Below are 23,964 nucleotides of genomic sequence, written 5' to 3'. Positions count from 1 at the left end.
AATAAGGGGGCAAGGCACAGGTATATGAGCACTAGGTCCTTTGTCTTAAGAGTTTTTATCTGTTTTCTAAAGTCCAGGCAAAGTTTTATCACACTTGCTACGTGCTCTTTTTTTAAAGGAGGAGGGGGAGGAGATGGAAGAGGAGAAAGAAGCGTTTTCATTGGCACTTGCAACATAGAGTTTATTGGCGGTTTGACCAGACCAGTTTCCATGAAGTTATGCTGGGGGAGAAGCCCGGTTAGGAGTAGCGAGGGAAGGAATCCGCCTTGCTGCCAGAGTGGGGTCTGGGCCCAGCAGCAGCATCCTGGATTAGGTTGGCAGTACACAGTCTTGGGCTCCACTCCTGACCCACCGAATCAGAATATGCATTTGAACAAGATTCTCAGGTCATCTGTATCTACATTAAAGTTTGAGACGCCTTGGTATAGATAACCAGGGCTATATAGAAATTGTGTCACCTGCTAGGGACATGTGGGGATTAAAAAGGTGTGTGTGTGTGTTTAGGGTGAAGATTAAATAGCTGAGTCTGTGTGCTGTTGGGGGATGATCCTGTAGAGAGGTAGAGAGTGACTAATGATGCAGGAAGAGAGGATAATGGCTGGAATGACGCTCTTGGGCTTGGGGGTGGTGGCCGCATAGAGTCCAAAGCCGGTGTGGAGGGTTTGGCTTTTGCTGAGAGCAGGAGCATGCTCTCCATGTAGCCAGAGACAAGGAGGAGGTGGGCATGGATGCTGGTAGGTTTGTGGATTTGGTGGAGGAGCAATGAGGGAGTTCGTGCTTAAAGGCTTCTGTTTGGGAAAAACGAAGTAAGGTCATTTCTGGAGAATGAGCGTAGGGAGGGAGTAGGGCAGAATCTCAGTAAGATTTCTAGGAAGTGTTGAGTGGATGTTCGTTTCTGGTTTATGATCATAAATGCATTTAATGCGAAGGTTCGTAAGGCTGGTCGCATGATTTTCTTTCCCGCTACAGTTGCTTGCCAGGCCCAGGTGCTGAAAAGCCTGGTGAAAGGGCAAGGGAGGCAACTGTATTGGGAGGACTGTGGGGTTGAAGCTGCTTAACCCTTTGCACTCACTTGCTTTTTTCTCGATTCCTTTATTCTACTCGGGATTTAATTTTTTAAATACCCCAGATTTTACAAAGCGCGGCAGTAGAATAAAAAACTGGAGTTTCTTTTCATACAAACTTATTTATTTGGATTTTTTTATATTTCAAATTATTGATACATTCAAAGAGTATAAAAAGAGCTGCTACCGATGCTAACAGTTGTCGAGTCACACTCGACATCCTAGTGCAAAAGGTTAAGGAGAGAAGTTGAGCCCAGAGGGAGCTGGTGCACAGAAAGGTTTGGAGGTCGGTGCTTGCAAGTATGAAGAAGACAGAGAATTGGGATAGGTAGGTATTTGAGCAAGTGGCCTAGAAGGAGGTGGCTGAGGCTGGAGGGTTAGGGGAAGCAACTCCCTGATGATGAAGTTCATGGTATACCCCTAGCAGAGTTAGGTAGAACGAAGGAAAAAGTTTCCGGAGAAGAGAAGGTCAAGGACTTAAGAGAGACCAGGCTTTTAGATAGGTCATCCATATGACCATAGAAGTCACTGAGGAAGATGCCAGGAGTTGGGTAGAAAGGAAGTCTGTGACCCAGAAGCAAATATCAGTAGGTCCACAGATGATAGCAGCAAGGTGGGAAAAAGGGTATTAACCAAACCCTAAAGTTACAGGGCTTTTGCAAAAGAAAGGAGATTATTGGACTGAGAGAAGTACTGAATTGGAAGTGACAGTGGGGAAAGAGGAAGGACTCCTATCGCTCCTGACCCTGTGGCAATGGCAGGAGAGGAAAGACAGCTTAAGATGTGCACACCTAAGCCTCAGGGAAAGCCTGAGTAGAGGGACATTCTTAGAAGAGGTGGAGGGTCTGAAGAGTTTGCTGGTGTTCCCAAGGACTTAGGGCTGGGCAGCAGTGGGATTAGCCATCTGGGGTGGATGCAGTTCTGTGGTGTGGAAATCTCTCTGAAGAGGGAAGAGCGGGGATGCCTGCACTTCTGGAGATGACTCAGTGGAGGGATGCTCTGCAGTATGCGGCCTCCTAGAGAGTGGTGGACCCTGACCTAGCACTGTGCGTCCCAGATCTTGGCTGGGTAGGTGACAGTTTCCTAGTGCTGGCTCCCTAAGGCTCATACACGGACACAGCAGGGAAGAGAATGAAATGCAAGACAGTTTCTGTTAGAGAAATTTCAGGTCCTGCTGGGGGAAATTTAGGGTAGGTCATGAAATGCCCATCAATAATGCCTCTGAGGGCGAGTGACATTGTCTTCGGGGTGATAGAGAAGAAAGAGGGTCTGAAGGACCTCTGTTGATGATGATAATACTCCTACTCTTATTTCTGTACTGAAAATGCTCTCGGGGCCCTCAAAGCCTTTAATACTATTAAAAAGGAACCAGAGATGGAAAATGGAGTCACTTTTGCTAGCTAGGCGCCACCAAGACTTAATACTTAACCTAACTACAGTTCCAGCCTCTCCCAGGAATGGAATTTTAGACCAATCAATCTGGAATTTCCTGGTCAGCACTGGTGAGGTCATCTGCCTGACAAGACCCCTACATTTTCCCCAAAGGAAGGTGACCTCATCTGAATAATCCTCTCTTTGAACTTCCTTGCCCACCTGCTTTCTGCCTGTAAAAACCTCCCATTTTGTACAGCCCCTCCCTGTGCCCTTCTAGCTGTTAGATGGGGTGCTTATAAAGCCAATTAGACCTTCACATTTACTCAGCTGAATTTGTTCTTTAGCAGCGCCTTCCCATTTGTTCCTCCCCAGTGCTCTGGGAGACAGGCAGGGCAGATGTGGCGAATTGAGGCCCAGTGGGCTGAGGGGACTTGCCTAGTCAGTACAGTGAGTGAGGGGCTGAATGGGGTCCAGAAGCCAGGCCTCTGCCTTCCAGTGTGGTGCTCGGGAGGGGTCACCCCGGCTGTCAGGGCAAAGAAATCCCCCGGGCCTGACCTCTGCCTCCTTGAAGGACTGGCAGCGCCTCCTGCCTTGTTAGCAGAGCTTTGGCTCCAATTTCTTTCTCAGTATCAGCATGATATCCACAGAACAGTAGGTGCTTACTCAGAGCCAGGTGTTAGGACAGGGTTTTCTTCTTCCACCTCCATAGTAACCCTGGGGACACAGACTGAGACCGAGAAAAGCAGCTTCGCCCAGGTTTCCTAATAGCGGACTCCAGACTTTGAGTCGGGTGTGTTTCCTCTTGTCCCACACTGTAGTTGGTATATACCTACTTTAAAAAATTGTTATAATATACATAACAAAATTCACCAGATTTGCCATTTATAATTATACAGTTAGTTCAGTGGCATTAAGTACATTCACATTGTTATACAGTCACTATCCATCTCCAAAACATTTTTTATCATCTTATCCCGAAATTCTGTGCCCATTACACACTAACTCCGCATCTCCCCTCCCGCTAGCCCTTGGCAATGACTATTCTACTTTCCATCGCTATGAATTTGACTATATGACCTCATATAGGTGAAATCACATGGTATTGGTCCTTTTGTGTCTGGCTATTTCACTTAGCATAATGTTTTCAAGATTCATTCATGTTGGAGCATGTGTCAACATTTCTTTCCTTTTTAAACTGATAATGTTCCATTGTATGGGGATACCACATTTTGTTCTCCGTTCATCATCAGTGGACACTTGGGTTGTTTCCGCCTCTCTACTGTCGTGAATAATGCTGCTGTGAACATGGGTGTACCAATATCTATTCAAGTTCCTGTTTTCATATTCTGGGTCCATAACTGCCTTTTGTTACACATTTCCTCTCAGGTCTTTGCTTTAAAACTTGTGCTCTAGTTGCCTGTGCATTTTTAAAAATCTGTAACGAGCTTTCTGATCCATTGATAGACATTCCAGTATTTCACACCAAGTTTGAAGGTCTTCTCCACCCCACTGCAGCCCACTAAGGGGGCAGCCTAGTGTGTGCTCAGAGTGTGGACTCAGGAGCCAGGCTGCTGGGGTTCCGATCCGGGCCCTGCCATTAGTTAGCTAAGTGATCTTGAAGTTACACAGATTCTGTTTGAGTGCATGCGATCCTAGTAGCAGTAGAAATAGTAGTACATCTCTAAACAGGATTTTGTTTGGATAAATAATTTGGAGCAGGGACATGCATGCTAGTTCCAAATTCAGCCTCCAGCTGTTGAGAGATGAAGTCGCTCTAATGTCCCGAGGCTGCTCTGCCGGTGGAGGAACTGGAGTTTGTATAAATTGGTAGAACTCTCTAGGGCCAGTGAGATCCCCAGACCCACTGAGGAGGAGGGCATGGTGGGAAAGGACTTCACTGCAGAAAAACTATACATTTTGAGAATATCAGAGCTTGCAAACCCCCTCCCTCCATTTCTTGTTGCCTGTAGTTCAGGAAAGTTATCATAAAAGTGAATTAACTTTCCAGAGTTTACCAGTTGTCACCTGTCTCTCGCGGCCTCACAGCCTAGATGGAGAACTCGGGTTTTCCGTTCAGCGTGTACTGGGCACCTCCAAAGCACATTGGGCACTAAGGATGGGTGGGCAGCTCCCAGTGTGGTGGGAGAGACAGGCCGCATCTCGGAGGCAATTCTGCTTCACGGGAGCGAGCACAGGTGTGCTGCTGGGCCCGGGGCTGGGTGGAGAGCGGAGAGGCAGCTGTGCTGGGGGAGATGCGGAAGGTGGTGGGAGAAACACGCGGCTGAGTGTGAAATGACAGGGCCCTTCATCAGGAGGCGGGGCAGCCCTGGCAGAGGAGTAGCATGTCGTAGAGGTATAAGCCAGAAGCAGGGTGCTTTCGATGAGCAACGTTAGAGCTTTCTGGATTTGTTTGTTTTTGAGTTTGTTAATTTTTTTTTTCTTTTGGTGGGAGACCAGATAAAGAAATGTTCCTTAGAGAACTGAAATAGCAAACAAATTTCCTTAGGCATACAGCATCACTGATTTAAGTTGTTTTGGGAGGAACCTTAGATCATTCAACTTCCTTATTTTGATAGGCATGGAAACTGAGTCATGCATGTATGAGAGTATGAAAATATTCTATTCCCCGATGCTAATAGCAGTAGCAGCTGTGAGGGGGAGTGGAAATTGAGTCTCCTCCTTTAAGTAAGTGTGTGGGGAAGGCTGAGTGGACAGAAAGAGAAACTCTGAGAACTGGGATAACTTAAGTATTCTTGCCTGGACTTTCATTAGTGGAATGCCCCAGTTAATGAAAAGCAGTGGAAATACGCAAACTTACCAAACAGAGCAGGTCCCGCAGCAGCCCTGCCGAGTTTGTGTCTGTTAGAGATGCTAGCCAGCCACGGCAGAGTCTTCCCTGGGCGGCCACGCAGCCGCAGCTGAGGGGCTGCCGCCACTTCCCCGCTCCCTTGCTTGGCCATGCCGCGTCGGCTCTCCACGCGAGGCCTGTGCTCCTTTAGGAGATGGTCAGTCAGAAAAACCTGCCCATTGAATAGCCATCAGCTGGCCAGAAATCCTTATCTAAATCCTTGGGGGAAGTGATAGGTTCTTATAAAAACTAGGTTGCTTTGAAGAGTTTTCTGGTAAAACTGTAGGGACTTTGCATATTGTATTGAGATACCTCACCACTAGGGCTACAGTTTTTTGTTTTCTCTGAGACTTGTTTAATAAATAAACTTAACTTTACTTGATGGTCTGGTAATCTCTGTTTTAAGGGCCTGTGTCATAACTGGTAGTGATAACCTCATAGTAAGTTCAAATAAATATTTAAGTAATAAATATTATTAAGAGATTCAAATTCTTTAGTGACAAATTTTCAAAACTAAAAAAATAAAACTCAGCCCTGGCCGGTGTAGTTCAGTGGTTAGAACGTCAGCCCGTGCACCAAAGGGTCATGGGTTCAATTCCTGGTCAAGGGCACGTACCTGGGTTGCAGGTTTGATCCCTGGCTGTGGTTGGGCGCATGTGGGAGGCAATCAGTTGATGTGTCTCTCTCACTTCGATGTTTCTCTCTCTCTCTCTCTCCTCCTCCCACTCTTTCTAAAAATCAATGGAAAAAAATCCTTGGGTGAGGACTTACAACAACAACAACAAAAATTAATGTTACCTACCTGTCAAACTTTGCTTTTGAAATAACATATAGTGCCTTAAACTTTTTATGCTTTTGACCGTGAGTAATGGAAAGAAGATATGGATGAATCCAAGTGTTAAATTTACACTATATACTAGATTTTATGATGACCATAGTTTGGGTAGGATTCATGTTATTTAGGTTGCAGCATGATTCATATGATCATAAAGGGAAATATTCCTACAGGAAGGAGAAGGTGGACCTGGTGCCTGCCTCATGGAGGTGGAGTGGAGAAGTAAGTGAAAAGCAGAGAAAGAAAGGAATTGCAAGTGATCTGCAGTGAAGGGAGCAGAAGGGCTGAAGTGGAGGCTGGTGCACAGGGGCCTTTCTGAGGTGCCGAGGTCCAGGAAGGCTCTGGCAGTGGTTCCCAACCTTTTTTTGGCCATGCCCCACCTAAGCATCTCTGAAATTATATGCCCCCCATGACATATAATTCTTAGTATTCAAAAAGTGAACTCCTGTTCATGTGAAGGAAGTCTAAAAGGCCATTAACTTGGTCTAAACAAGCTTCCAAAGAACATGGCATCCATGAAAGAGGAAAATCAAAGAATGAAGTAGTGAGGAAGAAATCACTAAGAAATTGTTAAAAAAATAATAATATGAAATGATATGAAAAAATAGCAAATAAAGTTTCAAAACATAATAGAGAACTGAAATACATAAATGTCACAGTAAATATTTATATACTGTATATGAGGCCCCTAGAACCACAAGAAATGCAAAAAATTCACTGTTAATAACTCATTCTCAAATTGCCCTGTTAAAAATCAGATTGCCCCCCTGTGGGGCGTGTGCCCCACACTGGGAACCACTGCTTAGGGAAAGTGACACTGAAGTTTGTGAATGTTGATTGCGAAAGGCTTGGGTTGGGGGGTGTAAGACTAGGTGCCATGAGGTTGGAGACGTGGGGACTGTGATAGGGAGAGAAAATTGGGTTCTGGAGACATCACTTGTGCCTGACGTAAGCTTTATTACTGGACCACATTACTGTGGTTATGTGAGCCAGTAAGTAACTTTTTTTGCTTAAGCTGTTTTCAGTTGGGGTTTCTTTCATTGTGGACGAGAGCCCTAACCATACAAAGGGGCGGAATATTTGCATTCTCTGAAAACACCTTTAGTGGAGTTGGCCATATGTAGAGTTCAAGCCTTATTCATTCAGAAGGAAGTGTTTTGTGTCATATTTCCCCCCAGGGCCCTGCCTGGGTCTGGCTCCCCGGACTGAATTGTATGCATACTTTCAAAGCCGTAAGTACAGTCAGTTGGACTCCCTTGGTTGGAAGGGATAGAAACTCGAGGGAAGCGAGCTCATGCCACAAAGGGGACTTATCGGGGGATAGCAGTGTGTCATTGGCTGGGAGGAGAAATAAAAACCAAGCCGAGGAAGGGGCCGAGGATCCGCAACCTGAGTGCTGCCCAAGACTATTGTGTTGTTTCTCTTCATGGGCCGATTCTGTCCCTCCTCCTTGCTGTAGCTCAGCGTTTACTATTTGGCCAAAAATACACCATAGCTGCCAACCTGTAAAAATGAGCGGCCTATGGACATGCTTTGTTTGCTCACAGTGCTTTTGAAAATTGATTTGGTTATTAGCTTTTAAAAGGGGAGATTTCACATAAAAATCCAAATTGCTGGCATCTCTGAAAAAGCAGGAGTCTGGCACTGGGAAATCCCAGCAACGAGCTGGGGCCGAGGAGCTGCCCTCCTCTCGGAGGGGGCGCTGCGCTGTCTGAACCGCAGCAGCCCGGCTGCCGGCAGTCTTCTGCCTGGGGGCTCCCTCTCCCAGCTTAGCCTTCGTGGACCTGGCCCACTCAGTGTGGTGCCCACACCTGACTTGGGTCCAGTGCCCCCTTGGGACCACTCAGTTTCTGCCATACTAACCTGGCACGTCTTATCGCCCTCACCCTTCACCTCTTACCTCTCACCTCTCCTGGAATAACCATGAAGGCGGTGGAAGGGAGCAGTTTCTAGAAAAGGGATGCTAGGCAGACAGTCTCTTAAATTTCCTATTTGGAAAAAATTGTGTTCTCTAGTGAAATCTTTTCTTAAACTCATTTTTACCAGATGTACTTTTGCCCAAATGGCCTATTACTGTTTTTAATGTGTTATTACTGAAAGTAGGCCTCTGCTTTTTTATTTTGGAGGAGAGTTGGGAGCATTTTAGAGAAGCTTTAGTGATTTATGGCAAAAAATAAAAATAGCGTATGAAAGTATATGCCCATTGTTTGACAGTGGTAGAAGTGTGGTTTGACAGCACTCAGTCTGAAGATTTGGAATTTTGTCATAGAGACTTCTTCACATAAAATGGAAGATTTAGAGTCTTCAAGCAAATCTTTAAAACATTGTCCTGAATTGAATTTCTAGGTTTTGTCAAGAGAAGATGAACAACCTATACTTTTTTTCTCAATGTAAAGATTCATAACTGAAGCCATGGCCCGCGTGGCTTGGGTTCAGAAGCCTGGAGAAAGAGTTGATGTGCAAATTAATACACAAGACAAGAAATATAAATTTAGAAAATTATGGGGAAGCCAGAGAAAGCTTAGTTCTAGTGACCAAGCTCTGCTGAATCTCCAGCCCATCTCCTTCTTATTTACTAGAATACACAATTGCCCTGTAGGAATGCAAACAGGCATATCAAAGGTAATTTTTAGTAAACAGTAAAAGACCATCCATCAGGTTAGGGGGGTTGCCTTCGGCCATTCATTCAGCAGCAGGTAGTAATACTCAGATATTCAGCCTTCTGAATATCAAAGTCCATTCAGCCTTCTCGAATTTGTATACTAATTACTGTTGATCTTTGCTTCCAGCAATAACCATCCTCAGGAAACTTAAGTAGTAAGTCCATGAGTGTATACATCAGAAATAATAAGCATTTCACTGGAACTTAATGATGTAACATGGCGTATTCATTTGTTTTTATGGATGATTTAAGCTAGGACTACAAAACGTTGCTCCATATGTATACTAACAATCTTCCACACCTGATTTAGTTTTAAAATTAAAGTATTGATAGTATTTAATAAAGTATTTTTAAAAACTTGTTTTCTGGTTTCTAGAGTTCCTATTCTGTTCTAAATTGTTAAAATCCAATGTATTTTCAAATCAGAATCACTTTTTTTTAAAAAAATATTTCATTACTTGAAGTGAATATACCATTTTCAATCTTCATTATTTTGTCCTATTTTTGGTAAAATTCTACGCTTTCCCAAGGCCTAAATCCAAGACTACTTTATCCAGAAAGGCTATCATTTAAAATTAAAGGTGAAATAAAAAACTTTTCAGACAAAAAGAGGTTAAAGGTGTACATTGCCATCAGACCAGCAATACAAGAAATGTTAAAGGGACTGCTTTAAGAAGAAAAAGAAAATGAGAGAAAGAGGATCATAGGCATAAAGAAAATAAAAATGGCAATAAGTAAATACCTATCAATAATCACTTTAAATGTAAATGGTTACATGCTCCAGTAAAAAAGACATAGGGTGACTAAATGGATAAGAAAACATGACCCATATATATGCTGTTTACAAGAGACCCACCTCAGAACAAAAGATACACACAGACTGAGAGTGAAGGGATGGAAAAATGTATTCCATGCAAATGGAGAGGAAAAACAAAATGGGGTAGCAATACTCATATCAGACAATATAGACTTCAAAACAAAGGCCATAACAAGAGATATAGAAGGCCACTTCATAATAATAAAGGGAATGATTCAACCAGAAAATATAACCCTTATAAACATACATGCATCCAATATAGGAGTACCAAGTACATTAAAAAACTCTTGATGGACTTTAAGGCTTGGAGAGATTGACAGCAATACAGTCATAGTAGGAACTTCAACACCCCACTGGAATCACTGGATAGATCTTCCAGACAAAAATTAACAAGGAAACAGAGGCCTTAAATGACACAGTAGATCAGATGAATCTAACTGATATTTACAGAACATTTCATCCTCAAACAACAGAATATACATTCTTAAGTGCACATGGAACATTCTCAAAGATAGACCACATGTTAGGGCACAAAACAAGTCCATACAAATTTAAGAAGATTGATATCATACCAAGCATCTTCTCAGATCACAATGGCATGAAGTTAAAATCAACTACAATAAAAAAAACCTCAAAACCACTCAAATACATGAAGGCTAAATAGCATGTTATTAAACAATGAAAGGGTTACCAATGAGATCAAGTAAGAAATTATAAACTTCCCGGAAACAAATGAAAATAAACACACAACCACCCCAAACCTCTGGGACAGGGTGAAAGCAGTCCGAAGAGGAAGTTCATAGCACTACAGGCCTACCTCAATACACAAGAAAAAGAACTAATAAATTATCTAACCCTACAACTAAATGAATTAGAGAACAGCAAGACATGCCCAGAGGAAGTAGAAGGAAGGAAATAATAAAGACCAGAGCGGAAATAAATAACAAAGAGACAAAACATACGGTACAAAAGACGAATGAATCCAAGAGCTGTTTTTTTGTAAAGATAAACAAGATTGATGAACCCCTAGCCAGACTCATCAAGAAATAGGACCCAAATAAAATCAGAAATGAAAGAGGCAATATAACAATGGATACCACAGAAGCACAAAGGAATGTAAGCAAATTCTATGAACAGCTTATATGCCAACAAACTGGACAACTTGGGTGAAATTCCTAGAAATGTACCATCTTCTAAAACTCAATCAGGAAGAATCAGAAAACCTGAGTAGGCCAGTAACAACTGATGAAATTGAAGCAGTAATTTTAAAACTTCCAGCAAACAAAAGTCCTGTACCAGATGGATTTACAGTGAATTTTACCGAACATTCAAAGAAACACTAACACCTAGACTCCTTAAACTATTCCAAAACATCAAGTGGAAGGAACACTTCCAAGCTCTTTTTAAGAAGCCAGCATTATCCTAATTCCAAAACCAGATTAAAGACATAGTAGGAACTTCAGTCATAGTAGGAACTTCAACACTACAACGAAAGAAAATTATAGGCTAATATCCCTCATGAACACAGATGCTAAAATCCTCAACAAAATATTAGCAAATCGGATCCAGCAATATATTAAAAAGATTATACACCATGATCAAGTGGGACTTATTCTGGGGATGCAAGGCTGGTACAATATTCGTAAGTCAATAAATGTGATACATTTTCAGATTCTCATTTGATTATCGTGACAACTCTGTGATACAGACAAGGTGGCATTTGGACTCTACCTACCAACTCATTTTCTCCCAGTTTGTTAAACAAAAGACTACTGATTAGGTTAGCCTGAGACTAAGGTTCACTGAAGACCACCCGTTCCTGCTGACACTCTGCTTCGTGATTTATGTACTGTGATTTGCTTTCAGAATTTTACTTCTCAAGTGAATATGTGTTCTGGTATTTTAATTAATGCTAAATGGTAGAGAGCGTTATCTACTGGTAATGTATCATAGAACATTACCTAAAAAGCATTTCCCAGCTCCCTGCCGAGCCATTCTTAGTTGGGAGTGCCTTGCTTCTCTGTGTGTGTTTATTCTTATCCATCCAATGCCTTACAAGTTAAGCTGGGCTAGAGCAGTGGTCGGCAAACCGCGGCTTGCGAGCCACATGCGGCGGTTTGCCGCTCGTTGACTAATGAGTTTGCCGACCACTGTCATGTACTACCCTTTACCTCTTTGCATACAATATGCCACAATTGCCTAATCCTCACAGCTTCCAACTACATGGTAACATTTAGTCTAGTGCAGTGGTCGGCAAACTCCTGAGTCAACAGAGCCGCGGTTTGCTGACCACTGGGCTAGAGGACCCACCTTGCAATGGCCCCTCACTTTTTCTAGGATACATTTCTGCTGTTGTTTTGTTTTTGTTAATCCTCACCTTAGGGTATTTTTTCCATTGACTTTTAGAGAGAGTGTAAAGGAGGGAGGGAGGGAGAGGGAGAGAGAGAGACAGAAAGAGGGGAAAGAGAGAGAGAGAGAGAGAGAGAGAGAGAGGTATTAATGCGAGAGAGAGACATCAGTTGATTGCCTACCGGCTGGGGATCAAACCTGCAATCCAGGTACATGCCCTTGACTTGGAGTCAAACCCATGAGCCTTCAATGCTCAGGCCAAAGCTCTAACCACTGAGCACACCAGCCAGGGCTAGGATACATTTCTTAATACAGCATTTTAGGCCCATTTGTAGATGAACATGTCATATCTTTTGAGAGTCATCACCCAGTCGCTTCCCCACCGCACCTTATGCTTCAGTACTCTGGTGCCTGGTCCCACTCTGATGCTTCATGCCTTCGCATGTGCTCTCTCTGATGCGTGGGAAGCTCCCCTCTCTCACGCCCACCCGCTGAGTGAACTTTTGTTTAATGTTCAAGCCTTTCCTGATTCTCTTTTCCCAGAGTTCCTTATGCTTCACTATGCCTTGTGCTGTCTTTATCATTTATCATTGCGAGAAATTGTCTTTCCTTAGGGTGAGTTTTCTAAGGGCACAGACCCACAGTGTCGTACAAAGTAGCACTTCAGTATTTTGGGGACAAAAATGAATCAAGCTACGGAGCTTGTGTGTTGATGAGTAGAACATGTTAAAGGGTGTCTGTTGGTGTGTTTCTCGAGTCCCCTGTAGAAGACTTCTCTGACTATAGGAGCTATGCCAGGACTTGGTCTTATGGGCCCAGGTCTGTGTATGGCTTTTAAGAACTATTGGCTAAGAACCCAAATAGTCCATTGGAGAGATCAGGAAGTTTGCAAGCCCCTCAGAGAGAGTTCTGAATTTTTTAGCAAAGGCAGTGGGGGGATTAGAGTTGCTTTGCAAACAGTGGTGTATATGCTGAAGTTAGGGATGAAGTGTACTGGGTCTATAACTTACATGAAATGCGTCAGAATTTAAGATTGACGGGTAAACAGAGGGATGCCAGATGGCGGGGTGTGTGATAAAGGAAATGGAGTGAAATGTGAATTGTAGCACCCAGGTGGTGGGAACATGGATTCACTGTGCAGTTCCGTCAACTTTTCTTAAAGTTTGAAACTTTTCATAATGTTGGGGGAAAGGATACTTGCATTATTTTTAAGAACACATATATTGGCTAGGCATATCTATAATAAACAAATCATCAACATGGACTTCCTGAGCCTTAATTACTTTTCTTCCTGGTATTTCTTTGCCTCTCTTTAGTCAAATCTCAGTTCTTATGTTGCTCCCTTAAAATTTCCCTGACCTCAGTCTAATGTAGATGTTTCTCCTGTGTTCCCAGAGCACACCTCGCGTACTTCAGCTGTGGGATTTAGTATCCTGTGTTCATTTACTGATCTGCCTGAATCGCTCGACTTTGAGTTTCTTGAATACAAAGACTGTTTCTGGAATGCTTTTGGTACAAGTAAAAATGAAAACAATAAGTAGACTAACAGGAGTTTAAACAAATGAGTTTATTATCTCCAATAACAGAGGAGTGTGGGGCCAGCACGTCCAGTGTCCAGTCCAGGACTGGTTCAGGGTGGGCAGGCTGGCGCTCTGCCCCTCTCCTGCTTCCCTCATCACGTCAGGTGGCCTGAAGCGGTGTGTGGATTGGAAACAGGCACCATGGTCATTCAATTTCTGAGCTTTCAGCCAACATCTGTGCGTTTGTTGAATAGTCTTCAGTTCGTTTATTATGGTTTCTTCTAGAAAAATTGTTGTGTTTTTTTAAATAACAGCTCAGAATTTTATAAACAGCTCACATGTTTATAAAAGCCCCCCACCTGGGAAATCATTTCTCCATTTTCATACAGCTATAGGAATTCATAGCAGCAAGGTTGCTTCAGAGAATCTGAGTGACAGCTTACCGGTCTGGAGGCTCCAGCCTCCGCCACCAGCCTCAGCTCTGTGGGCCAGAAGCAGTTTCACCTCCTAAACCAAGGCCTTTTGGGGAGGCCTGCTCCTTATCCCACTTATTCTATTTTGGTCACAGCTCAAATGTGCTTAATTACGTAGTTAATTGCTTAAGACACTTATTAAAAAGTACATAATTAGAAAAGGGGACTGGAAAGAAGGGAGTAGAGGCAGATAAACGGGTGGGGGGTGGGTCCCATTGAAGGGGGAGGGCCCCAGGCATGACCCACTCAGACCGGCCCAGATCACAGCGCTGATTTCTGCGGTGACGGCAATCCTTCAATCATCAAGAAAAGGTTTAAGTTCAGTTTAATAAGATGGATAGATAAATAGGTGAAAAACATTAAAAACTACATAGCTATGCTTGAATAGGTTTTAAATAGCTATACTAATAAAAGGGTAATATGCTAATTAGACCAGACGTCTTACAGACGTCCTTCCTGACAAAGCCTGGTGGGCGAAGCTGCCCGGTCCGGTGTGCACATGGGTGTTATTTTTAAATGGAATGTAGTGCTGGCTATTGGCTAAGAACCCAAATAGTCCATTGGAGAGATCTGGGGGAGTGGCAGGGACCTTGGAGCCGCCGCTCTAGCTGGGGGACGTGGCGGGGCCCACACCGCGACTTCCCGAGGGCGCTGTTTGCTGGCCATTGAGGCTGTGCCCCCTGCAGGCTTCCGGCTCAGTCCGAAGCTTGGGCCGGGAAGCTGGATAGTGAGTTTCATGCTGTCCAAGCCTTGGCGTAGATGACGAGTTCCCGCCAGGGAACCTTGTCTTCTCTAAGCCGGGGCTCCGCTCCCTCATTCACATTCCGGGAGCAAAGCCACCTGCTTCTCTTCGACCTGGAAGCCACACCAGGCCAGACTGCGCGGCCACTGGTTCCGGAGCAGATTTCACACGCCCACATACTCACTAGCACACAGCACCCTGGCCGCAGGTGGACTCTCATCACCCGGCCTGGTTTGTGCCCTCGCTCTCTTGCTCTGAATGTCCCCAGTCCATGTGTGCCTGCCCGTCTCTCGGGCTTACAGTTCTGTGCATGTACAAATGCGCTTCTGTTACTGCGGGTTATCCTCAGAAGCGGAACGCTGGAAAGGCGGCGTCTGACTGCTTTCTGGGGTTGCTCCTCTGCGTGCGGCTCCACTCCTCATTGTGGGCCTGTCCGCTGAAAAGCCCTGAGTTTGCATTTGGTCTATAGCCTGGTGGTGCGGACCCTGATGCAAAACAACTGTCAGCTTCAAGTGCCCGTGTGGTGGGGGTGGGGGTGGGGTGGGGGGAGCTATATTACCTGGGATCTGTTGTTCAGCTTTGAGGATAACAGCGAGGCCTGGGCTTTGCACCGTGATGCCGCATAACATCCAAAGAACTCTCAGTGGCTTCGTTTCCAATACTTTAACACGCTGTAAAATAAATCCACTCTTTTTCTTTCTAAATCTAAACAATCTTTTGTCATTAAAGTGAAGACGTAGAAAGAATGTGTTTACACTGGCTGGGCTCTTGGCCCTTAGCTTTTCACTAAAAACATGTTGTGTCCATTTTCAGAATGCCTATCCCACGGGCGCTCCAAAAAAAAAAAAAAATGAAAGAGTTCAAGGTTCAGTTCAAAGTTGACCCTCTTGGTAAGGAATGGGGTGAGGGGCATAATACAGGCGTTTCTTTCCAAGAGCTCACAGTCTCAGTTGGAGGGAATAAGACATACAGTGTTAAAAAGTTCAGTATTTCAAGAGTTAAAAACAGTACAAAACAAATACAAGATGTCATATAGTATTAGGCAAGTTTCAAATGAATGGAGGTTCAAAACTTCAAATGGCAGTGGCTATAAATGTTCAACTTGGTAAATGTGCATCTTACCCAAAGAACTTACCATTGTAATTTGGCCCTATGGCAAACCTTTGAAAACTCGAAGGTTGAATCATAGTAATTGTTTTCTTTTATCCTAAAATTGCTTTGATTTTAAAGGCCTCCTGGGTCCTTTTCCAAACCCCTAAACCTTTACTCCCCCCACCCCCAAGTTTTTAGTATATGAAAGCTGAGTAAGTTAAGGCTGTTGGTCAAGAAGTAATGCCATCATGATCTTCGAGGTGGAGTTTTTGGTCGAAACTCCCCCCACTTTCTTTTTATACCCTGTTTATTTCTACAAATTAAGGTGGTAATTGTCCACTCTGTTTCCTAAATTCAGTTACTGGAGGAACACAAATTTTTTTAATGTTTCACCTAAACAAGCTGAGTAGATTCCAGAGCCCAAATACTAGGGACTGAGCATGCTGCCTGTCAGCAAAGTGCTCATTTAACCTCTGGGTTGGCTTTTATGTCTGTCTCAGCAATGAAGACAGGAAACGCAAATACAGTATAAGCCTACAGACAAATACAGTGTGGGGCAAAAGTAGGCTTACAGTTGTTTATATGGAAAGTAATACAGTAAATAATTTATATATATAAAAGGTTAATATGCAAAGTGTCCCCTCAGGAGTTCGACCAGGAGACTGGGAGTTTGATTGCTCGCTATGATGTGCGCTGACCACCAGGGGGCGGCACAGAACAAAGGAAGGCCCCAGCTGGCAGCCAGAAGTCCCTGATTGGCCTGATAGCCGGACAGGCCTGGGGACCCTACCTGTGCACAAATTTTGTGCACCGGGCCTCTAGTAGAAATATATAGATTAAAATACTGGCAGCAGACACCCTATTAATAGTGAGTATCTGTGGGTAGCAGGGTCATAGGTGATTTTTTTTTTTTAAAGTTTTGTATATTTTGTAGATTTTCTTTTCACTATTGAAGGGGTTTAGAATATGCCACCCCCAAATCTGCCACTTTGGCATAAGGATTATTTTGAGATAAAGGCAATTGAGAAAGGAAGCAACACGAAGAAAAACTGCCTATCCTCCCCCCTGTACCAGGAGGGGCAGGACGATTCTGCCTCACCTGAGATAATTCTAGATGCCAGTGAGCGCAGAGAAGGAAAGCACCGGGAGTCTCCACAGTAGGCTGCTCATGGCCCTTACCTCCCATTAGTTCCCACAGACTTACCTTCCAAGTTCACCCCTGCAGTGCACAGTCCCTCCCCGTGCCTTGTCACTTCTCTGCAAAGCGCCTCCTTCTTTTGTTGAGATGCTCCTTCAGCCCAGGCGCCAGCCCCCTTGATCCCTCCTCACTGCCCTCCTGTGTGCGGGGAGCACGGTTAATAAGCTTGTTTGTTTATTTCTTTTCTCTTCTCTTTGCTTTCTCATTAGTCTGTCTTTGTCAGTCTCATTTTGGAGTCTCTGCCAATGACCTAAGATGGGTTTGTTTTTCCTCCCCTATGTGTTTCATTTGAAATACTTAAAACAATATTTTAGACACTCAGAGTGCTTCTTGTCCAACTCCTGGTCTTTTGTAATGCACTTTTCCTCACATTTTGATTTTGTCTTTGTTAAAAGTGATCACTAGTACTTCTTTTAACAGCTGCCTGAGCAGCCCTGCTGTGTGTGCTGCCTCCTGTGTGGGGTGACTTTCTCTGGGGTGTGCTCTCGTGGGCTTTGGCTGTGAAGTCGCTGAGCTGTTGTCACTGCACGTTGCCCCCCAGAGAGGCTGTGTTCGTGCCCCGCCTCGCGCCCCAGCTCTGTGCGGCCGGTGACTCTGTGTTGAGTTTTGGCCTGAGGAGTGCTGTGGTGACGGGTTTCAGAGTCCACGTCCACAGTCGGGGCTCAGGCTTCCGTGCCATCTCTCCCAGGTGGCGGAAGATGTTCTTCTAGTCCAGTCCTTGCCTGAAGAGGTGCTGCTTCCAGGCCTTGGCTTCTCAAGTCTCATTCAGAAAAGGTCGCAGGCCTGAGGCCCACCTGGCACGGGGCTGGCCTGCTCCCGTGTGTGTATTAAATACGAAGTTACCAACAGCAGCTGCAGACTGTCCGTTCGCACCGCTGCGTTTCTCCCCAGCGCGGGCATTTCTTCCTTTTGAGCCCGTTGTGCGTTGAAGACCTCTCCACCTTGGAGGTTGTCCGCCATCACCTGGGAAGTGTTTAGATGTTCCAGCCCAGGCCGTGCCTGGGAACCGCCGATTTAGAAGTGTTGTTTTATGTTACCCAGTGATGTGTGTTGTGTGCATGGTGTGTGTATTTATTTGTTTTTCGAGGGGGTTATTTTCAGTTACTTTGTCAGAAGTGATAGAAATAGGGGCTCATGTATTGTAATTAGAAAAAAATCCTCTTAAAATTAGGCAGGGCCCAGGCCATTTTGGACAGTGGTTAGAGCCTCAGCCTGTGGACTAAAGGGTGGTGGGTTCAATTCCCGGTCAAGGGCATGTACCTCCATTGCAGGCTGGATCCCTGGCCCCAGAAGGGGCGTGTGCGGCAGGTTGATGTGTCGCTCCCATATCGATGTTTCTCTCTCTGTCTCTCTCTCTCTCCACCCGCCTCCACTCTCCCATTCACTCTCTAAAAAGCAATGGAAAAAATATTCTCGGGTGAGGATTTAAAAAGAAGTTAGATAGGAAGGAAACCAGCCTTTATTAAGTCCCTACTGTGTACTAGGCACTGTGCTTGGTTTGTCACATGTGTTATCTTATTTTAATGCTCAGAAAAGTCCTGCACGCTAGGTGGTGCTTACTGGTTTTCACAGGTAAGAAAATTGGCTTGGAGAAATGGAATAACTAGTTCTAGGCCACACAGCTCACAAATGGCAGAGCCAGACTTGGGCCCAGGCCCTTTTCCTTCCTCTGTGGTACATGGGAAATAGATTATCCATAAAATTATTAAAGTAAAAGTAGGTACTTGGGTTAGAATAAGTTCCAGGTAGTATCTATTAAATGTACTTACTCAGAATACCTTATCTTCCCACAGTTCCAGGGGCACTCATTTTATCTCACACTGATGCAGTTGAACTAATTTTGACTAATCAGATTGTTATTTTTAGAAAAGTTTAACTCAGTTCATCACTTTAAACATCCTTGAAGTAAATAATTTAGTTCTCCTTCATGAAGGGTCCTTATAGAAAAACACATGTACTTACCCTTTTCAGTGACTTCCGAGTGTCGAGTCTCGAGGGCTGTGTGGGGTGTGTGATGGGGGGTGGAGTGAGGATACAGAGAGCGAGTCCCAGTGCCGGCGTTCTCTGTGGCTCCAGATGACTTGGGGCAGGTAGGGCACCGGGCTCGGGGCATTCCCCCTGGTGGGGCAGTGCTGAGGGTGTGTTGATCTTCATGGCAGGCCGTCTCCCCGCCGTCCCCCTGACAGGCCCATCCCCGCTCTCTCTGGACTTGGCTGCTCTGGCTGCGTGTGGTGAATGACTCCGAGGGCTGGGGGCTTTCTCGGCCCGGGGCCTAGAAGGGTTATTCTGAGAATGTCTGGGTTAGGCGTTCCTGGAGCGGAGGGATTGCGCTGGGTAGAAACAAACTGCCTCTCATGTCTGTCTTCCGCATTGGCAGCTCCTCAGCCTGTCGCTCCCTCAGCAAACCAGCAGGATGGCTGCAAACAAGAGTAAGAGCCAGAGCTCCTTGGCCCTGCACAAGGTGATCATGGTTGGCAGCGGAGGGGTTGGCAAGTCGGCCTTGACGCTTCAGTTCATGTACGATGAGGTAAGCCCTGCCTTCTCCTGCCTGCGGTCAGGGTCCCCTCCCCAGCCTTGCGTGTGCCGTCCACCTACGTGCAGGGAGGATCATGGGCCAGTTCGTGGTGAGGTGCTTTCCAAATAGCTTCATAAGGGGTCTAACCAGCAAACGCCCTGGATTGCTGATTTTTGTTAAGTCTGGTAGGGATGTGAGGCCCCTGCTTGCATTATTTCCCTTGTTACACTTTGAGCTGTCTTTCTGCCAGGAGCAAGAGCGGGGGAGAGACCTTTGTACAGGGATTTCTGAAGAATGGGTCTGATAATAGCTTCGTGACAGTTGATTTTGGGAGCTGTTGAAAGGGACAGCTAAGCTGTCATAAGACGTAATTTTTTCTCAAGTGATAGACAGCAGGTAAAGCTTGCACCATCCCTGCCCAGGTTTCCATCCCTTGAGGTGGGTAATGCTGAGTCGAGCGGAGCACAGTCTTGGTTCCTGTGGCCACAAATGCCCCTGCTTGGTGGCCGTTACTGATCCCACAGGCAGTGTTTGGATTAGAGCTCAAACCAGGGACCTCTCATGTGACCACATTTCACATGGGCACATACTGTACAGAATACTGTACACACACTGTACTGAAAGCTGTCGGAACCACCATCCATTAAGATCATCACCCCTTTCACCAGACTTTCCGTCTGTCCAGCCTCCCCTGCTGTTGGGTGGTGTTGGAGTGACCATGGCCATTCTTGGGACCTTGCTGAGGGAAGAGGAATTAAGGACAGTTTAGTTGGGGATTGGTGGTATGTGTTTATGTGGTTTGGAGTCGCTTTGGCCTGTGGTGGTTATCACCAGCCATCCAGTGTGGGAATGGCTTCCAGGAATAGTCCCCCGCCCACTGAGCTGACGCACCTGGCACTGGGACTTGAGTGCAGCCCAGGGGTGTATCTTGGTGTGGGCGTGTCCTATGACACCTGGCACTGAATGAGTGGGTGGTGGAGGAGAAACAAGGGTGGAAACACGGAGCTAGAAACTAGTCTGGAAAGTTCTTCCCTATCTTACAGGAAAGCTCAATAGAGGTATCCTAAATTTGATAATTGTCCTAGAAGTTTCATTACTGGTAATGTCGAGTAGTTGTGAAGCTGAAAAAAAACCTTTCTAAACTATTAATAAAAAAGAAATTTGGATCAACTAGGCTATAGGAAAGACTAAATTATATTTTTACTAGAGGCCTGGGGCACGAAATTCGTGCACGGGGGTGGGGGTGGGGGTGCGCTCAGCCAAGCCTGCGCCCTTTTCACAGTCTGGGAGCCCTCAGGGGATGTCCGACTACATTTAAAAAAAATCACCCTGTACTTAATTTTCTTACTACTCTTTTTAAACACCCCTCACTCTCGCATTCTGTTTTTTCTTTTTATTTATTTATTTATTTATTTATTTATATTTTTAAATTTTTATTTTTTTAAATATACTTTATTGATTTTTTAAAGAGAGGGATAGAGAGTTAGAAACATCGATGAGAGAGAAATACTGATCAGCTGCCTCTTGCACACCCCCTACTGGGGATGTGCCCACAACCAAGGTACATGCCCTTGACCGGAATCGAACCTGGGACCTTTCCGTCTGCAGGCCGACGCTCTATCCACTGAGCCAAACCGGTTTTGGCTATTTAACTATTTTCCTGGCCTCACCCCATTTTAGCATCCTTCTCTTTCCTGTATTCTTTCCCTTCCTTTGAACCTCCTTTGGCCCCTCTCCCTCCCTCCTTTCTCCCTTCTCTCCCTTCATTTCCCGTGTCTGTCTCCTTCTTACTCCATCCTCCCCCCGCATTCGCCTTCCCCTTGTGAGCCTGAACCCTGCCTCTCTCCATCCTTCCCTATTATTACACCCCCCCCCCCCCCCCCCCGCCCCATGTTCACTGGTTTCTCTTTTAAACCTTTCCTCTCTGGGACCTGCTTCCAGCCCCGCCTGAGCGCACTTTGATATTAAAGCTTCCGTTTGGGGGGCTTTAACCCTCAGGGCCCAGCCCCGGCCAGGCCTTCGCTGCCCCCCTTCCCTGGCCTCCCCTCCGCTGTCCTCCTCCCATTCCCTGCTGGGACGCCCCAACTTCTAGTCAACAAAGTACACTTAACGCGCCACCAACCTAACCCTGGCCAGTGTCTTCGGGGTCTAGCCCTCGGGGTTGCAAGCGGTACCCTCCTTAGTGTCCTTAGCAGAACCCTCCTAAGCTGAGCCTCCCCTCCCAGCGAGGGGCCCAGCGAGGGTGGCGGAGGCCCTCGCAACCTGGGCGCTGCTGCCGTGGAGCAGGAGCGCCTCTGCCTGAAAGGCCTTGAACTGTCCACGCCTCCTTCCCAACGGCCTGCGCTGGGGCCACCGCCCTCCTCCCACGTCTGGGTGAGGCTCCGAGCTCCAAGCTCCAAGCCACCTGCGCCCTGCTCCTGGCTGGGCAAAGCTGCTCCGCCCCCTGCAGTCGCCACCCCCTCCCGCGTGCAGCCCCGCATTTCCTTACCTTTTCCATTCCTGCGTCTTTTTCTGTTTCTCCTCTCAGCCTGTCTGCATGCAGGCCTGCCTTCCTCTCCCTCTCCTTTCTTATCCCCTCCTATTGTATCCTATCCTATCTACCCCGGGCCTCACAGCTGCCTGAGCACGAGATGGGGACGCAGCCTGCTGAACAGTCGTTACGTGATGGCGTCCCGGACAATTTGTTATTAGTATAGGTTCTTTATAGGAAATATTTCAAAATCATTGGCATATGATAAGATACTCAAAGAATATACAGCAACCAAAAAAAAAAAAAGTAGAAACATATTCTAGAGGTATGCCAGACAGATAATTAATAAAAATGTGTTATTTTGCTGTACTGTGATGGCTATTTGTATTAGTTTTCTATTGCTGTAACAAATTACTACAAATTCAGCAGCTTCAAACAATGCATTTGCTACCTCTAGTTCCCAGGGGCCAGGAATATGTCATGGCTTAGCTGGGTGTCCTGCCCAGGGTCTCACAAGGCTGCCTTGGTGTCAGCTGTGGCTGTGAGCTCAACTGAGGCTCGGGTCCTCTCCCAGCCTTCCTGGGTGCTGGAAGATGGAGGATAGGGGTGCACAGCTCCTAGAGGTCCCTGCTACCAGGCCCTCTCCACAGGTGTTCACACCATGGCCGCTGTTTCTTCAAGGCCAGGAGGAAAGTCTGTCTGCTTAGCTATGACAGTTTCTTACATAAGTACATGTAATCATTGGTAATCTCATTCATGCCCATTGCCATATTCTGTTGGTTAGAAGCCAGTCATTAAAATTTTTTACAATGGATTTTTTAAAAAAGATTAAAAAATGTATTTTTTAATTGATTTCAGAGAGGAAGGGAGAGGGAGAGAGATAGAAACATCAATGATGAGACAGAATCATTGATGGGCTGCCTCCTGCATGCCCCACACTGGGGATCAAGCCCGAAACCTGGGCATGTGTCCTGACCAGTAATTGAACCATGACCTCCTGGATCATAATTTGATGCTTAACCACTGAGCCACGCCAGCTGAACTGAAAGAGATTTTTTATTGATTTTTAGAGAGACAGGAAGGGAGAGGGAGAGAAAAGAGAAACATCGATGTGAGAGCGATACATCCATTGGCTGCCTCCTGCATGCCCCCTACCGGGGATCTCTCCTGGGTCATACTTGGCTGTATCTTATATGAGAAAGTTTTGTTTTTGATGCTCGCTTTTCTCTATCTCATATCTAGCAGAATCTCCTTAATTTGCCCACACATTTTTGCATAAAAGAAGAGATGTAAATTTTGAAATCTGAGTCTGTTTTTGCTTATTAACCTGATTTGCTTAGGAAAAAGTCCTTGCTTTTCTTTTGTAACAGGGGAAGAACAGAGGGTGAGGAGAGGAATTAAGATGAAGGAGACAGGATTAGAGGTGTAGTTTGTTAATGAAATGAGGGAAGGGGATTTTGCCCCCTAAAGAATTAATAATTGGCTTGGCCGGTGTGGCTCAGTGGTTGAGCATTGACCTATGAACCAGGAGATCGTGGTTTGATTCCCAGTCAAGGCACATGCTTGGGGGCATGCAGGAGGCAGGCGGTCAGTGATTTTCTCTCATCATTGATATTTCTATCTTTCCCTCTCCCTTCCTTTCTCAAATTGATAAAAAAAATATGTTCTTAAAAAAGAATGAATAATTGGCCCTAGCCAGCTTGGCTCAGTGGATAGAGCATCAGCCCTTGGACTGAAGGGTCCCAAGTTCGATTCCCGTCAAGGGACGTACCTCGTTTGCAGGCTTGATCCCTGGCCCCAGTCAGGATGTTTCTCTCTCTCTGTCTCTCCCCTTCTCTTCCACTCTCTTTAAAAAAAAAAAAGGGAAAAATGTCCTCGGGTGAGGATTAACAACAACAAAAAAGAGTGAATAATTGGCAATGTCCCATATTTTTGGTTGTCACATATGGGGGATGGGGGCAGGTACTACTAGCACGCATGCTCTTAACCTCCTCCAGCGCACAGG

At 45.5% G+C, this 23,964-nt stretch overlaps 1 protein-coding gene across 2 annotated transcripts in view; it reads left to right on the top strand.

Annotated features, from left to right (window-relative positions):
• RALB (RAS like proto-oncogene B) overlaps window positions 1-23,964 on the top strand; it is a 99,575-nt gene that overhangs the window by 57,856 nt on the left and 17,755 nt on the right. For both annotated transcript variants that reach the window (XM_054723519.1, XM_054723518.1), the window contains exon 2: window positions 19,352-19,501. In XM_054723519.1, coding sequence (XP_054579494.1) covers window positions 19,388-19,501 — 114 coding nt within the window. In that variant the 5' untranslated portion in view covers window positions 19,352-19,387. The remainder of the gene's footprint in view (window positions 1-19,351; window positions 19,502-23,964) is intronic.

This window comes from Eptesicus fuscus, chromosome 11 (genome assembly GCF_027574615.1).
Source record: "Eptesicus fuscus isolate TK198812 chromosome 11, DD_ASM_mEF_20220401, whole genome shotgun sequence".
NCBI lineage: Eukaryota > Metazoa > Chordata > Mammalia > Chiroptera > Vespertilionidae > Eptesicus > Eptesicus fuscus.
This window is presented reverse-complemented; position numbering and strand designations above follow the sequence as displayed.